This window comes from Hemitrygon akajei, chromosome 9 (assembly GCF_048418815.1).
Source record: "Hemitrygon akajei chromosome 9, sHemAka1.3, whole genome shotgun sequence".
Lineage (NCBI taxonomy): Eukaryota > Metazoa > Chordata > Chondrichthyes > Myliobatiformes > Dasyatidae > Hemitrygon > Hemitrygon akajei.
This window is the reverse complement of record NC_133132.1, coordinates 29,959,088-29,975,932: the sequence shown is the minus strand read 5'-3', so window position 1 is coordinate 29,975,932 and position 16,845 is coordinate 29,959,088. Positions and strand designations below refer to the sequence as shown.

At 43.8% G+C, this 16,845-nt stretch overlaps 3 protein-coding genes across 3 annotated transcripts; all 3 read right to left on the bottom strand.

Moving 5' to 3' along the window:
• Positions 1-148: 148 nt before the first annotated feature.
• Positions 149-3,814, bottom strand: LOC140732986 (uncharacterized). The gene is made up of 2 exons (XM_073055723.1): positions 3,742-3,814; positions 149-3,460 (listed from the first exon to the last, which is right to left on the bottom strand). Exon 2 carries the CDS (start codon positions 3,291-3,293, stop codon positions 150-152), a length of 3,144 nt encoding a protein of 1,047 aa, XP_072911824.1. The 5' UTR covers positions 3,294-3,460; positions 3,742-3,814; the 3' UTR covers position 149.
• A 249-nt stretch (positions 3,815-4,063) lies between these two features.
• On the bottom strand, positions 4,064-7,729 carry LOC140732989 (uncharacterized). Its single transcript, XM_073055726.1, has 2 exons — positions 7,657-7,729; positions 4,064-7,375 (listed from the first exon to the last, which is right to left on the bottom strand). The coding sequence occupies exon 2, from the start codon at positions 7,206-7,208 to the stop codon at positions 4,065-4,067; it is 3,144 nt and encodes a 1,047-aa protein (XP_072911827.1). The 5' UTR covers positions 7,209-7,375; positions 7,657-7,729; the 3' UTR covers position 4,064.
• A 249-nt stretch (positions 7,730-7,978) lies between these two features.
• Positions 7,979-11,835, bottom strand: LOC140732990 (uncharacterized). Its single transcript, XM_073055727.1, has 2 exons — positions 11,572-11,835; positions 7,979-11,290 (listed from the first exon to the last, which is right to left on the bottom strand). Exon 2 carries the CDS (start codon positions 11,121-11,123, stop codon positions 7,980-7,982), a length of 3,144 nt encoding a protein of 1,047 aa, XP_072911828.1. The 5' UTR covers positions 11,124-11,290; positions 11,572-11,835; the 3' UTR covers position 7,979.
• Positions 11,836-16,845: the final 5,010 nt, after the last annotated feature.

The window sequence follows — 16,845 nt, the reverse complement described above, 5'->3', positions numbered from 1 at the left end:
ACTTAAACAATCCTAACTTTAACTAAAAAAATGCTAACAAATTACTATGCGAAAATATTATAAACTAAATAACTGCCATAAAGGCAGCACACTCCCCGCTTGGCCTTCGTAAGGTCACAATGAACATAATACGAACTTCAGTCTCTAAATCAGTCATTAGGTAGAAGTAGAATGACTTCTGTAACAGGCCTTTGGTAAATTTTCCCATCGCCTTGGTCGGTAGTTTTCAATTCAACCTCCCTGACATGTCCATCCCTACTAGGGAATGTGGCAGTGATTCTGGCCATTGGCCAGCAGTTGCCGGCGATTTGCTTGTCCTTGAGCAGGACTAAATCTCCAACTTGAAGGTCCCTTCTCCATTGCTTTGTGTACAGGTCCTTATCGGAGAAGTCCCCTGGTGGAGGGGCAGCTCCTGCCTTCGGCGTAAGGAGCATTGATGGCGACAGTATGAAGGGGTTTTCCGGTTCAGGAGACACGGGTAGGAGTGGTCGTGCATTCATAATGGCTGTGACCTCTGCCATTGGTGTGCCCAGTACCTCGTGGGTCGATCGGATGCTTTGCTGCATCTCAGGTCTCCTTTTCGTGGTTTTTTGCAAGGGCGTGAACCGCTTGACTGCCTGCTCTTTGTTGTTTGGCAAGCACTGGCGTGATTCTCTGAAAGGTAGTGGGGCGACCCCACTATTTGCTTTGTCTCTGAAGACCTTGGTGTCCTCCGTTTTTAAGATGGTGGCGTCTTGAGCCGATGGAGCGAGTTTATTATCATGCTCCTTTTGAGCAAAGACAGACTGACCGAGCGTCTCGTCAGTTACTTTGCGCTTGTTAAAGCCTTGTGGTGCTTCCTGGACGCACATGGAACTTGTGCGGGGTTGAAGAATCATATGGCGGCTACTCTCTAGCACATTGGTCTTGAGTGTGTTAGCCGTTGATTTGTGTTCGTTGCCAGGGCACACCTCTCCTATCACCACCCAGCCCAGATCCAGGCGTTGGGCAAAGGGGGCGTCGTGTGGTCCATTGACCTGCTGCCTAACCTTGTGTACCCGGAGAACATCCCTCCCTAATAGCAGGAGTATTTCTGCTTCTGGATCCAGTTCTGGGATGTGTTTGGCGATGTGGTGGAGATGTGGTTGGTGTAGCACCGCACTTGGCGTCGGGATCTCAGTGCGGTTATTCAAGATTTTCTCGCACTCTACGAGTGGGGGGAGACAGATGAGGACTTTACCATCCAGGGACTCGATCTGGAAGCCTTCGGCCCTCCTTCCGTAAGTTTTCATGTTGCCTGAGCAAGTTCTAAGGTAGTATGGGAACTGCTCACTCTCGATGTTGAACAAGTTAAAGAACTTTGGACTGACTAGCGAGCGGTTGCTCTGATCGTCCAGAATTACGTAGGCTTTGATGGCCTTGTCTTTGGCTCCCTTAGGGTACACCTTAGTGAGACAGATCTTTGAACAAGAACGGCTTGCCTGAGCTTGACCGCAAACTTCCGTACAGCTCGAGCTGACAACAGTTGTCCTGGAGTGAGCTTCTCCCTCCCCGCCGTCCTGTTGTGGGGGTGAAGGAGCGTTGTCGGTTTGCGGTGACGGGCCAGGATGCATGGCCCAGTCGTGATTAGTGCTATCACAATCCAGGCACTTCACGGCGATCGTACACTCTCTCGCACAGTGAGAGGTCGAGGAACAGCATCTAAAGCATATCCCTTTCTCCTCGAGGAGGGCCTTCTTCTCTTCGAGGGGTTTTTCCCTAAACGTTCTGCATCTTTTGAGGGGGTGGGGTTTGTTATGCAATGGACAATTCTTGCTAGAGTCGTTGTTAGTTGTAAGGACTTCAGTCTTAAGCGCTGAGACTGGTTTAGTAATGTTGGAATTATTCGAAGTGGATTTATCTGGCTTGGTGTAAATTGTACTGCTTCCTGGACCTATGAGGCTAGGATCGTTTCGCTTCTTCGCCTCCTTGCACACGAACCTGGTGAAATACTCGAAGGGAGGGAATTGACCTTCGTGTTCTTCCTTGTAATCTGAGGCAACGGACAACCACCTGTCCTGCAGCCCAAATGGAAGTTTGTCCACGAGTTGTCTAATCCCGGTTGGAGTGTCTAGGTATACTAGACCAGCTGAGTGGCCATCTTCTTTGGCGCCTTGAATCTCCATGAGTAAATCTCCAAATTCTCTTAGCTTGGTGTGGTCCTTGGCTGACACCTTAGGAAAATTTCCCAAACGTTGGCATAGCGCCGCCTCAATAATTTCGGGGGCTCCGTAGCCCTCCTGAAGTCTCTCCCATGCTTTCTTCAATGCTAGCTCGGGTTTGTTGATGTACACTGAACGCATGCGTCTCACCTGTTCGCATGATTCTTTTCCCAGCCATTTTGCCATAAGATCCAACTCCTGGGTTGCTCTGAGCTGGAATCCGTCGATAGCGTTGGTGAAAGTGGAGTACCATGCACGGTAATTTTCAGGTTTATCGTCGAACTGGTATAGTCCTGAAGTGACGAGATCCCGTCGTGCGAAATACCGTGCTGCGGATTCGTCTGCAGGTGGCGTGCGGGCTGAGGGAACATGTCCACAGGTACATGACTGAGGGCGTACATCTGTTATGGGATTTGCTGGTCTGGACTCAGTCTTTGCCTCTCTTCTCCCCAAATCCGGTAAGTTCGGTGTCGAGAAGTACTTGTCGTGAGCCCTTGCATTCCTGGGTTCGTCGCGGAGTTGCGAGGGTAAATTATCTTCCTCGGATGGACGTGATGCCGTCGGGCCTCTCCAAGACTCCTCGTGAAGTGGGACGTTATCGAATAAGTAAGGAGAGGAAGAAAGAGTCTTCCATTCCATTTGAGATTGGACATAGTCCCTTGTACGTTCCAATCCGATCTTTTCTGAGGTAGATTTTCCGTCCTTCGGATCATGCATTTCTTCAGCGTCTTCTATTAACTCTGCTTCCACCTCGGCAGCTGCTGCTTCTCGTTCTAGCTTCAGCGCTTCTAACCGTGCCTCTACCCTTTTCCTTTCCAATTCGTTTTCGGCTTCTCTGGCAGCCGCTTCGGCTTCTCTGGCAGCCTTTTCCTTCTGGTTTTCGGCTTCTCTGGCAGCCGCTTCGGCTTCTCTGGCAGCCTTTTCCTTCTGGTTTTCGGCTTCTCTGGCAGCCGCTTTCATCTTTACTTCTAATTCTTCTTTGGCAAAGCGCGCTCGCACCTTGGCGGCTTCTGCTTTCGCTCTTGCTTGGGTGGCCTTACTTGATGCCCTACTGCCCCTATCGCAGGATGACGATGACTTTGACAACGACTTGATGCTGGATCGGGTTGACATGGCTGCACTTTAAACACCTGATAATGCCGCTTTTTCACTGTAACGTTCTCGCTCGGGTGTGAAATAACGCCGAGGTAAACGTCGAGATAAACCAGAATCAATGCAAACGAGACCGCAGTAAGATTAACCATTTACTGTTCACTCTTCACATTAACGCATGGTGAAAACTGTTGAAAAACAATACAAGATTGGTACAGTGTTTGTTCCCTTCTAAATATCACATTTACATTGTGAATACTTGCAAAGGTAAAACTACAATAACTACATTACATTAAAGTGCAGCATACAGTCAGAATCTAGCTGCTCCATTGGCTGCTTTAGATACACTTCAATACAAACTATCCCGACTCTTTAACTGACGAAAAGGTAAACCTTACCGACCGTCGTTACTTTTAACAGAATCGGCGTTAACATTTTAACTCAAAATACCGATTATCTAATGACTTACAGCGTTGCTTTCACTGTGTCTTTGGTGCATAGAGAGACCCTAGTCAGCGTTATGGTCGCACATGTGAGTGACCCCAGCCCTTGCGTGAATCTCAAACCGGTAATTCCCCACAAGACGCGGCGAACCCGGATGTGACGTCATCGCAGCCGCGATGTATTACAGACAAATCAATTGACTTAAACAATCCTAACTTTAACTAAAAAAATGCTAACAAATTACTATGCGAAAATATTATAAACTAAATAACTGCCATAAAGGCAGCACACTCCCCGCTTGGCCTTCGTAAGGTCACAATGAACATAATACGAACTTCAGTCTCTAAATCAGTCATTAGGTAGAAGTAGAATGACTTCTGTAACAGGCCTTTGGTAAATTTTCCCATCGCCTTGGTCGGTAGTTTTCAATTCAACCTCCCTGACATGTCCATCCCTACTAGGGAATGTGGCAGTGATTCTGGCCATTGGCCAGCAGTTGCCGGCGATTTGCTTGTCCTTGAGCAGGACTAAATCTCCAACTTGAAGGTCCCTTCTCCATTGCTTTGTGTACAGGTCCTTATCGGAGAAGTCCCCTGGTGGAGGGGCAGCTCCTGCCTTCGGCGTAAGGAGCATTGATGGCGACAGTATGAAGGGGTTTTCCGGTTCAGGAGACACGGGTAGGAGTGGTCGTGCATTCATAATGGCTGTGACCTCTGCCATTGGTGTGCCCAGTACCTCGTGGGTCGATCGGATGCTTTGCTGCATCTCAGGTCTCCTTTTCGTGGTTTTTTGCAAGGGCGTGAACCGCTTGACTGCCTGCTCTTTGTTGTTTGGCAAGCACTGGCGTGATTCTCTGAAAGGTAGTGGGGCGACCCCACTATTTGCTTTGTCTCTGAAGACCTTGGTGTCCTCCGTTTTTAAGATGGTGGCGTCTTGAGCCGATGGAGCGAGTTTATTATCATGCTCCTTTTGAGCAAAGACAGACTGACCGAGCGTCTCGTCAGTTACTTTGCGCTTGTTAAAGCCTTGTGGTGCTTCCTGGACGCACATGGAACTTGTGCGGGGTTGAAGAATCATATGGCGGCTACTCTCTAGCACATTGGTCTTGAGTGTGTTAGCCGTTGATTTGTGTTCGTTGCCAGGGCACACCTCTCCTATCACCACCCAGCCCAGATCCAGGCGTTGGGCAAAGGGGGCGTCGTGTGGTCCATTGACCTGCTGCCTAACCTTGTGTACCCGGAGAACATCCCTCCCTAATAGCAGGAGTATTTCTGCTTCTGGATCCAGTTCTGGGATGTGTTTGGCGATGTGGTGGAGATGTGGTTGGTGTAGCACCGCACTTGGCGTCGGGATCTCAGTGCGGTTATTCAAGATTTTCTCGCACTCTACGAGTGGGGGGAGACAGATGAGGACTTTACCATCCAGGGACTCGATCTGGAAGCCTTCGGCCCTCCTTCCGTAAGTTTTCATGTTGCCTGAGCAAGTTCTAAGGTAGTATGGGAACTGCTCACTCTCGATGTTGAACAAGTTAAAGAACTTTGGACTGACTAGCGAGCGGTTGCTCTGATCGTCCAGAATTACGTAGGCTTTGATGGCCTTGTCTTTGGCTCCCTTAGGGTACACCTTAGTGAGACAGATCTTTGAACAAGAACGGCTTGCCTGAGCTTGACCGCAAACTTCCGTACAGCTCGAGCTGACAACAGTTGTCCTGGAGTGAGCTTCTCCCTCCCCGCCGTCCTGTTGTGGGGGTGAAGGAGCGTTGTCGGTTTGCGGTGACGGGCCAGGATGCATGGCCCAGTCGTGATTAGTGCTATCACAATCCAGGCACTTCACGGCGATCGTACACTCTCTCGCACAGTGAGAGGTCGAGGAACAGCATCTAAAGCATATCCCTTTCTCCTCGAGGAGGGCCTTCTTCTCTTCGAGGGGTTTTTCCCTAAACGTTCTGCATCTTTTGAGGGGGTGGGGTTTGTTATGCAATGGACAATTCTTGCTAGAGTCGTTGTTAGTTGTAAGGACTTCAGTCTTAAGCGCTGAGACTGGTTTAGTAATGTTGGAATTATTCGAAGTGGATTTATCTGGCTTGGTGTAAATTGTACTGCTTCCTGGACCTATGAGGCTAGGATCGTTTCGCTTCTTCGCCTCCTTGCACACGAACCTGGTGAAATACTCGAAGGGAGGGAATTGACCTTCGTGTTCTTCCTTGTAATCTGAGGCAACGGACAACCACCTGTCCTGCAGCCCAAATGGAAGTTTGTCCACGAGTTGTCTAATCCCGGTTGGAGTGTCTAGGTATACTAGACCAGCTGAGTGGCCATCTTCTTTGGCGCCTTGAATCTCCATGAGTAAATCTCCAAATTCTCTTAGCTTGGTGTGGTCCTTGGCTGACACCTTAGGAAAATTTCCCAAACGTTGGCATAGCGCCGCCTCAATAATTTCGGGGGCTCCGTAGCCCTCCTGAAGTCTCTCCCATGCTTTCTTCAATGCTAGCTCGGGTTTGTTGATGTACACTGAACGCATGCGTCTCACCTGTTCGCATGATTCTTTTCCCAGCCATTTTGCCATAAGATCCAACTCCTGGGTTGCTCTGAGCTGGAATCCGTCGATAGCGTTGGTGAAAGTGGAGTACCATGCACGGTAATTTTCAGGTTTATCGTCGAACTGGTATAGTCCTGAAGTGACGAGATCCCGTCGTGCGAAATACCGTGCTGCGGATTCGTCTGCAGGTGGCGTGCGGGCTGAGGGAACATGTCCACAGGTACATGACTGAGGGCGTACATCTGTTATGGGATTTGCTGGTCTGGACTCAGTCTTTGCCTCTCTTCTCCCCAAATCCGGTAAGTTCGGTGTCGAGAAGTACTTGTCGTGAGCCCTTGCATTCCTGGGTTCGTCGCGGAGTTGCGAGGGTAAATTATCTTCCTCGGATGGACGTGATGCCGTCGGGCCTCTCCAAGACTCCTCGTGAAGTGGGACGTTATCGAATAAGTAAGGAGAGGAAGAAAGAGTCTTCCATTCCATTTGAGATTGGACATAGTCCCTTGTACGTTCCAATCCGATCTTTTCTGAGGTAGATTTTCCGTCCTTCGGATCATGCATTTCTTCAGCGTCTTCTATTAACTCTGCTTCCACCTCGGCAGCTGCTGCTTCTCGTTCTAGCTTCAGCGCTTCTAACCGTGCCTCTACCCTTTTCCTTTCCAATTCGTTTTCGGCTTCTCTGGCAGCCGCTTCGGCTTCTCTGGCAGCCTTTTCCTTCTGGTTTTCGGCTTCTCTGGCAGCCGCTTCGGCTTCTCTGGCAGCCTTTTCCTTCTGGTTTTCGGCTTCTCTGGCAGCCGCTTTCATCTTTACTTCTAATTCTTCTTTGGCAAAGCGCGCTCGCACCTTGGCGGCTTCTGCTTTCGCTCTTGCTTGGGTGGCCTTACTTGATGCCCTACTGCCCCTATCGCAGGATGACGATGACTTTGACAACGACTTGATGCTGGATCGGGTTGACATGGCTGCACTTTAAACACCTGATAATGCCGCTTTTTCACTGTAACGTTCTCGCTCGGGTGTGAAATAACGCCGAGGTAAACGTCGAGATAAACCAGAATCAATGCAAACGAGACCGCAGTAAGATTAACCATTTACTGTTCACTCTTCACATTAACGCATGGTGAAAACTGTTGAAAAACAATACAAGATTGGTACAGTGTTTGTTCCCTTCTAAATATCACATTTACATTGTGAATACTTGCAAAGGTAAAACTACAATAACTACATTACATTAAAGTGCAGCATACAGTCAGAATCTAGCTGCTCCATTGGCTGCTTTAGATACACTTCAATACAAACTATCCCGACTCTTTAACTGACGAAAAGGTAAACCTTACCGACCGTCGTTACTTTTAACAGAATCGGCGTTAACATTTTAACTCAAAATACCGATTATCTAATGACTTACAGCGTTGCTTTCACTGTGTCTTTGGTGCATAGAGAGACCCTAGTCAGCGTTATGGTCGCACATGTGAGTGACCCCAGCCCTTGCGTGAATCTCAAACCGGTAATTCCCCACAAGACGCGGCGAACCCGGATGTGACGTCATCGCAGCCGCGATGTATTACAGACAAATCAATTGACTTAAACAATCCTAACTTTAACTAAAAAAATGCTAACAAATTACTATGCGAAAATATTATAAACTAAATAACTGCCATAAAGGCAGCACACTCCCCGCTTGGCCTTCGTAAGGTCACAATGAACATAATACGAACTTCAGTCTCTAAATCAGTCATTAGGTAGAAGTAGAATGACTTCTGTAACAGGCCTTTGGTAAATTTTCCCATCGCCTTGGTCGGTAGTTTTCAATTCAACCTCCCTGACATGTCCATCCCTACTAGGGAATGTGGCAGTGATTCTGGCCATTGGCCAGCAGTTGCCGGCGATTTGCTTGTCCTTGAGCAGGACTAAATCTCCAACTTGAAGGTCCCTTCTCCATTGCTTTGTGTACAGGTCCTTATCGGAGAAGTCCCCTGGTGGAGGGGCAGCTCCTGCCTTCGGCGTAAGGAGCATTGATGGCGACAGTATGAAGGGGTTTTCCGGTTCAGGAGACACGGGTAGGAGTGGTCGTGCATTCATAATGGCTGTGACCTCTGCCATTGGTGTGCCCAGTACCTCGTGGGTCGATCGGATGCTTTGCTGCATCTCAGGTCTCCTTTTCGTGGTTTTTTGCAAGGGCGTGAACCGCTTGACTGCCTGCTCTTTGTTGTTTGGCAAGCACTGGCGTGATTCTCTGAAAGGTAGTGGGGCGACCCCACTATTTGCTTTGTCTCTGAAGACCTTGGTGTCCTCCGTTTTTAAGATGGTGGCGTCTTGAGCCGATGGAGCGAGTTTATTATCATGCTCCTTTTGAGCAAAGACAGACTGACCGAGCGTCTCGTCAGTTACTTTGCGCTTGTTAAAGCCTTGTGGTGCTTCCTGGACGCACATGGAACTTGTGCGGGGTTGAAGAATCATATGGCGGCTACTCTCTAGCACATTGGTCTTGAGTGTGTTAGCCGTTGATTTGTGTTCGTTGCCAGGGCACACCTCTCCTATCACCACCCAGCCCAGATCCAGGCGTTGGGCAAAGGGGGCGTCGTGTGGTCCATTGACCTGCTGCCTAACCTTGTGTACCCGGAGAACATCCCTCCCTAATAGCAGGAGTATTTCTGCTTCTGGATCCAGTTCTGGGATGTGTTTGGCGATGTGGTGGAGATGTGGTTGGTGTAGCACCGCACTTGGCGTCGGGATCTCAGTGCGGTTATTCAAGATTTTCTCGCACTCTACGAGTGGGGGGAGACAGATGAGGACTTTACCATCCAGGGACTCGATCTGGAAGCCTTCGGCCCTCCTTCCGTAAGTTTTCATGTTGCCTGAGCAAGTTCTAAGGTAGTATGGGAACTGCTCACTCTCGATGTTGAACAAGTTAAAGAACTTTGGACTGACTAGCGAGCGGTTGCTCTGATCGTCCAGAATTACGTAGGCTTTGATGGCCTTGTCTTTGGCTCCCTTAGGGTACACCTTAGTGAGACAGATCTTTGAACAAGAACGGCTTGCCTGAGCTTGACCGCAAACTTCCGTACAGCTCGAGCTGACAACAGTTGTCCTGGAGTGAGCTTCTCCCTCCCCGCCGTCCTGTTGTGGGGGTGAAGGAGCGTTGTCGGTTTGCGGTGACGGGCCAGGATGCATGGCCCAGTCGTGATTAGTGCTATCACAATCCAGGCACTTCACGGCGATCGTACACTCTCTCGCACAGTGAGAGGTCGAGGAACAGCATCTAAAGCATATCCCTTTCTCCTCGAGGAGGGCCTTCTTCTCTTCGAGGGGTTTTTCCCTAAACGTTCTGCATCTTTTGAGGGGGTGGGGTTTGTTATGCAATGGACAATTCTTGCTAGAGTCGTTGTTAGTTGTAAGGACTTCAGTCTTAAGCGCTGAGACTGGTTTAGTAATGTTGGAATTATTCGAAGTGGATTTATCTGGCTTGGTGTAAATTGTACTGCTTCCTGGACCTATGAGGCTAGGATCGTTTCGCTTCTTCGCCTCCTTGCACACGAACCTGGTGAAATACTCGAAGGGAGGGAATTGACCTTCGTGTTCTTCCTTGTAATCTGAGGCAACGGACAACCACCTGTCCTGCAGCCCAAATGGAAGTTTGTCCACGAGTTGTCTAATCCCGGTTGGAGTGTCTAGGTATACTAGACCAGCTGAGTGGCCATCTTCTTTGGCGCCTTGAATCTCCATGAGTAAATCTCCAAATTCTCTTAGCTTGGTGTGGTCCTTGGCTGACACCTTAGGAAAATTTCCCAAACGTTGGCATAGCGCCGCCTCAATAATTTCGGGGGCTCCGTAGCCCTCCTGAAGTCTCTCCCATGCTTTCTTCAATGCTAGCTCGGGTTTGTTGATGTACACTGAACGCATGCGTCTCACCTGTTCGCATGATTCTTTTCCCAGCCATTTTGCCATAAGATCCAACTCCTGGGTTGCTCTGAGCTGGAATCCGTCGATAGCGTTGGTGAAAGTGGAGTACCATGCACGGTAATTTTCAGGTTTATCGTCGAACTGGTATAGTCCTGAAGTGACGAGATCCCGTCGTGCGAAATACCGTGCTGCGGATTCGTCTGCAGGTGGCGTGCGGGCTGAGGGAACATGTCCACAGGTACATGACTGAGGGCGTACATCTGTTATGGGATTTGCTGGTCTGGACTCAGTCTTTGCCTCTCTTCTCCCCAAATCCGGTAAGTTCGGTGTCGAGAAGTACTTGTCGTGAGCCCTTGCATTCCTGGGTTCGTCGCGGAGTTGCGAGGGTAAATTATCTTCCTCGGATGGACGTGATGCCGTCGGGCCTCTCCAAGACTCCTCGTGAAGTGGGACGTTATCGAATAAGTAAGGAGAGGAAGAAAGAGTCTTCCATTCCATTTGAGATTGGACATAGTCCCTTGTACGTTCCAATCCGATCTTTTCTGAGGTAGATTTTCCGTCCTTCGGATCATGCATTTCTTCAGCGTCTTCTATTAACTCTGCTTCCACCTCGGCAGCTGCTGCTTCTCGTTCTAGCTTCAGCGCTTCTAACCGTGCCTCTACCCTTTTCCTTTCCAATTCGTTTTCGGCTTCTCTGGCAGCCGCTTCGGCTTCTCTGGCAGCCTTTTCCTTCTGGTTTTCGGCTTCTCTGGCAGCCGCTTCGGCTTCTCTGGCAGCCTTTTCCTTCTGGTTTTCGGCTTCTCTGGCAGCCGCTTTCATCTTTACTTCTAATTCTTCTTTGGCAAAGCGCGCTCGCACCTTGGCGGCTTCTGCTTTCGCTCTTGCTTGGGTGGCCTTACTTGATGCCCTACTGCCCCTATCGCAGGATGACGATGACTTTGACAACGACTTGATGCTGGATCGGGTTGACATGGCTGCACTTTAAACACCTGATAATGCCGCTTTTTCACTGTAACGTTCTCGCTCGGGTGTGAAATAACGCCGAGGTAAACGTCGAGATAAACCAGAATCAATGCAAACGAGACCGCAGTAAGATTAACCATTTACTGTTCACTCTTCACATTAACGCATGGTGAAAACTGTTGAAAAACAATACAAGATTGGTACAGTGTTTGTTCCCTTCTAAATATCACATTTACATTGTGAATACTTGCAAAGGTAAAACTACAATAACTACATTACATTAAAGTGCAGCATACAGTCAGAATCTAGCTGCTCCATTGGCTGCTTTAGATACACTTCAATACAAACTATCCCGACTCTTTAACTGACGAAAAGGTAAACCTTACCGACCGTCGTTACTTTTAACAGAATCGGCGTTAACATTTTAACTCAAAATACCGATTATCTAATGACTTACAGCGTTGCTTTCACTGTGTCTTTGGTGCATAGAGAGACCCTAGTCAGCGTTATGGTCGCACATGTGAGTGACCCCAGCCCTTGCGTGAATCTCAAACCGGTAATTCCCCACAAGACGCGGCGAACCCGGATGTGACGTCATCGCAGCCGCGATGTATTACAGACAAATCAATTGACTTAAACAATCCTAACTTTAACTAAAAAAATGCTAACAAATTACTATGCGAAAATATTATAAACTAAATAACTGCCATAAAGGCAGCACAGTTATGTTGATTTTACCTTCTTTTTAGTAATTTGACTGAAAGTAATAATGTAGGGTGTACATGTAGTAATTGCTGAGGAATGAAACTATAGGGTGTTTTGCTTTACTTTAAATTCACTCAGATTTTTCCTATTTTTTGATTATTTATATACCTTTCAGTCTTTTACTGTTTTTCAATAGTATACAATATTCTATATTTCTTATTGCTGGGTTTTGGTTTTTTCATTATTTTACCATTTTGTCATTTTGGGTTTTTTTCTCCCTTGAATGCCTTAAATTAGGCATGTAGGAAGCTATCTAAACGGCTTCCCTTTCTAATTATTTTTATTTGTTTCTTTATTCCTTTTTTTTGCACCCGCAAGCAAATGTTGTTTTCGTTATTGGCTTTTACTAATATTTGATTTTATTGTCTTTCTTTTTTACCGAAACTAATACTTATATTTTCCCATGTTTTTTATTTCGTAAATAGAGAAGTTATTTACTTTGATATTTTGTTTTTGTATGTACATATTTACTATCGTTTATTCAGCACAGCTATACATATATATTTTCTGGAGCCACCGGAGTTTTGGGTTGGGAACGCGAGATTTAGTCCTCAGCCTCCCTTGGCTGATTTCTCTCTTTCGGGGGAGGAGGGGGGAAATGGGTTCTTCCAGAAAGCTGATTGGATGTTTTTACTGTTTTATTTATTCGCTATCTACATGTCTGTGATTACCTTTTATACATTACTAAAGGATACTTGATGGATTTTTTATTAATATACTCAGTTTTAATGTGAAAGGTCTAAGTAACCCTGTTAAACGAAATAAGATTTTCTCTTATATCCGGAAACTTAAAACTCGTATAATCTTTCTTCAAGAAACCTATATTAGTAAAGATGATATTTCACGTTCTTTCAAAGGATGGAACGGTATAAATTTTCACTCAACCTCCCAATCTAGATCGAGAGGCGTCTCTATCCTGTTTGATCAGAATGTATCCTTTATTTAACATAATGTAATTTCTGCTACAAATGGCCGTTTTGTTATTGTTTCGGGTAGTCTTGAGAATAAACTAATGGTATTTGCGAAAGTATACGCTCGAATACAGATGACTCCCTGTTCTTTGAACGTTTTTTTCTCTTTTCAAATACTGATTTGAATCGGTATTCCTTAGTGATGGGTGGAGATTTTAATTTTTAGCTTGACCCTATATTAGATCGCTCTTCAAGTAAAACCCCAGTCACTAATAAATCAGTCCTACTTTTTAAATCCTTTCTATTTCAATGTGGTATTCTCGACGTGTGGCGCTTTTTGCACCCTCAAGAAAAGGAATATTCATATTTCTCTCAGGTTCATCATACGTACTCTCGGATTGACTAATTTGTTATAGATAGAAACCTGCTTCCACTGGTACGATCCTGTGATTATACGGAGATTGCTTTGTCTGATCATGCACCTGTGCTTCTGGCTTTAAGATTACCTGTTCATTCTGTATCAAATAGAAGTTGGCGTTTTAATTTATCATTGTTAACTGATAAAAATTTTCTAAAGCTCTTGGAAAATCATATTACTTTTTTCTTTAAAGAAAATTTTAAAGGAGATACTGCTGGTACTATAGTCTGGGATACTTTTAAAGCATATATTCGTGGACAAATTATCTCTTACTCTGCCTATATAAAGAAAAAAGCTGACAAAGAAAGGACTGACTGAGCAGCGATATTAAAAGATCTTGATCGAAAGTATGCCCTATCTCCAGATCCAAGTATATATAATAAGCGGATTGAAATCCAATCCAAGTATAATCTTCTGCTGACTTACCAAATTGAACCACAGCTGTTGAGAGATAAAACTCAATTTTACATTCACGGGGATAGAACAGGTAGCTTATTAGCCAATCACTTAAAATCTTTTACAGTTAATCGTCAAATCACAGAAATTTTTAAAGATAATGATACTAAGATATCCGACCATTCTGAAATTAACAACGTATTTAAAGACTTTTACCTTAAGTTGTATCAGTCTGACTCTTCTTCAGATGATACCTATATGAATGCTTTTTTCAGTAATATCAACAATCCTACATTGCCTGCTGATAGCCTAATACAGTTAGATCAGCCTTTTTCTAATGAAGAAGTGGCTGAGGCTATACGTGCTTTTCATTCTGGTAAGAGCCCAGGACCTGATGGCTTTCCTGGGGAGTTATATAAAACTTTCACTAAGTTACTTACACCTTATTTATCCTCTGTTTTATCAGAGTCCTTTAAATCAGGTTAACTCCCTCAATCTTTTTATGAAGCTTTTATTTCTCTTATTTAAAAAAAATAAAAATTCAGCTGAATGTTCTTCATACAGAACGATTTCTTTATTAAATGTTGATGCAAATATTTTTTCAAAAATCTTAGCTCGAAGACTTGAAAATATTTTACCATCTATTATATCACATGACCAGACAGGATTTATTAAAAAGCGTTACTCACATTTTAATATACGTTGGTTATTGAATGTGATATATTCACCTTCCAAAAAAAATCAGAGTGTATATTATCCTTAGATGCAGAAAATGCCTTCGATAAGATTGAGTGGAATTAGCTTTTTAAGACCTTAGAAAAGTTTAATTTTGGGCCTAATTTTATTCGTTGGGTTAAATTAATTTACTTGTCTCCTACCGTTCAGGTTATTACTAACTGTCAAATATCTAAGCCCTTTAAATTACAGCGGGGAACTAGACAAGGTTTCCCTCTTAGTCCTTAACTTTTTGCTTTAGCTATAGAACCCTTAGCAATAGCATTTCAAGAATCTAAGGACATTTCTGGTATACTAAGGGAGGTATGACTCATAAAATGTCGTTATACGCTGATGATATTTTACTTTTTAGCTCTAACACTGAAACTTCTTTACCTTCGGTTCTTTCTTTAATTTCCCAGTTTAGTTATTTTTCAGGATATAAGCTGAACTTACATAAAAGTGAGCTATTTCCTTTAAATGACCTAATGTCATCAAATGCCAAATTTCCGTTCCAAGTTGTTACAAGTCAATTTACATATCTATGTATAACAATTACTAAAAACTTCAAGAATTTATTTAAAGAAAACTTAAACCCTTTATTGAATTATGTGAAAAAGACGCTTTCTAAATGGTCTGCTCTTTCTTTATCCCTAATTGGCCGAATTAATTCGAGTAAAATGAAGATTCTTCCTAAATTTTTATATCTTTTTCAGGCATTACCTATTTTTATGCCTAAGACCTACTTTGATTCTTTAGATTCAATTTTAACACCTTATATTTGGAATAATAAACAAACTCGTTTAAGTAAGGTTTACCTACAAAGAAATAAAGATTAGCCCTACCCAATTTTCGGTTTTACTATTGGGCTGCCAATATAAGGAATATTACTTTTTGGTCCTATTATATTTATCGTAAAGATTGCCCATCATGGGTCTCCTTAGAAGTAAAAAATTCCTCTATTGTCTCTGTTCTTGGATCATACTCTTCTTTTTCAGCAAATAAAACAACAGATAACATAATTGTTAAGCAAAGTTTAAGGATCTGGTCTCAATTTGGAAAATGTTTTGGTTTAGCGAATTTTTCATTATCATCTCCCATTCTCCTTAATTATTTTTTTAATCCCTTCCATGACTGACAAAGTCTTTAAGGATTGGGATGAACTAGGTATTCCGTTTTTTTGGGACCTGTTTATCTCAGTGTCTTTTGCTTCATTTGACCAATTGTCAACTAAATTTGCACTGCCAAAATCACATTTTTACAGATACCTTCAAATTGGAGATTCCTTACGTTCCCAATTAACTACTTTTCCTATAGGTCCTGATAAAAATTTACTGGACGATATTTTAAATTTTAAAACCTTTTGTTAACGGCTCTATTACTGCTATCTATAACTTTTTGATTGATTCTAGACATGTCTATTTAGATTTTTTTTAAAAAGCTAGGGAGGATGACCTAAATTTCCAGATTTGTGATGAAAGATGGAATAAAATTCTTTCACGGGTTAATAAATCATCTTTCTGTGCTCGTCATTCTCTATTACAATTTAAAGTAGTTCATAAAGCTTACATTTCTAAACAGAAGTTGTCCACTTTTTATCCGAACATTTCTCCACTTTGTAATAAATGCAACACTGCTGATGCCTCTTTAATTCATATGTTTTGGTTTTGTCCTAAAATTGAAAAATTTTGGCGGAAAGTATTCCATACCTTCTCACAACTTTTTAGGGTCCAATTTGACCCAAATCCCCTTCCCGCCTTGTTTGGTATTATTGCAAATGAAGACATAACTTTAAATACTCCTAACCTACAGGTTTTAGTTTTTACCTCTCTTTTAGCAAGGAGAGCAATCTTGCTTAAATGGAAGGAGTCTACCCCTCCTACACATCTTCAATGGCTACGTGATATTACGTCTTATTTAAATTCAGAGAAGATTCGCTGCTCAGTCTTAAGTTCGAAACAATCTTTTTATGATATCTGGGGACCTTTCCTAAATTACTTTTCCAATTTACAAAGCTTAACAGTGCACAGACTTTTATGTATATTTCTATCTTCTCTTCTTAAGCGAATATTTTTTTCTAATTATCCATTATCATCCATCAGCTTTTTTCTTTGGTAGTTGGTAGAGGGTTGACTTTTTATATAAAAATATTATTTTATGATGTATGACCTATCTTTACATTTTTGATTACGGAGTGGTATACCTTTATGTGATGTGCTATAACAATTTTGATCCATTTTATTACAATATATGAATGTATACACTTTATGTTGAGATGTATCTACGTGTTGCACTCTGTAAATCTTGTTTTTTCTTCTGAATAAAAGTACTGAGAAAAAAAAGAGAAAAAGATAATAAGCCTTATCATATCAAAATGCCTTGCTTAAATCCATATACGCTACACCAACAGCTCTTCTTTCATCAATATGTTTAGTCACATCCTCAAAAAATGCAGTCAGGCTCGTCAGGCACGATTTGCAATTTACAAAGCCATGCTGCCTACTTCTAATCATCTTATACCTCTTTA

What these genes read in the sequence shown, in the direction of transcription:
- LOC140732989 (XM_073055726.1), bottom strand. Translation starts at nt 7,208, where the DNA reads ATGTCAACCCGATCCAGCATCAAGTCGTTGTCAAAGTCATCGTCATCC.
- LOC140732990 (XM_073055727.1), bottom strand. Translation starts at nt 11,123, where the DNA reads ATGTCAACCCGATCCAGCATCAAGTCGTTGTCAAAGTCATCGTCATCC.
- LOC140732986 (XM_073055723.1), bottom strand. Translation starts at nt 3,293, where the DNA reads ATGTCAACCCGATCCAGCATCAAGTCGTTGTCAAAGTCATCGTCATCC.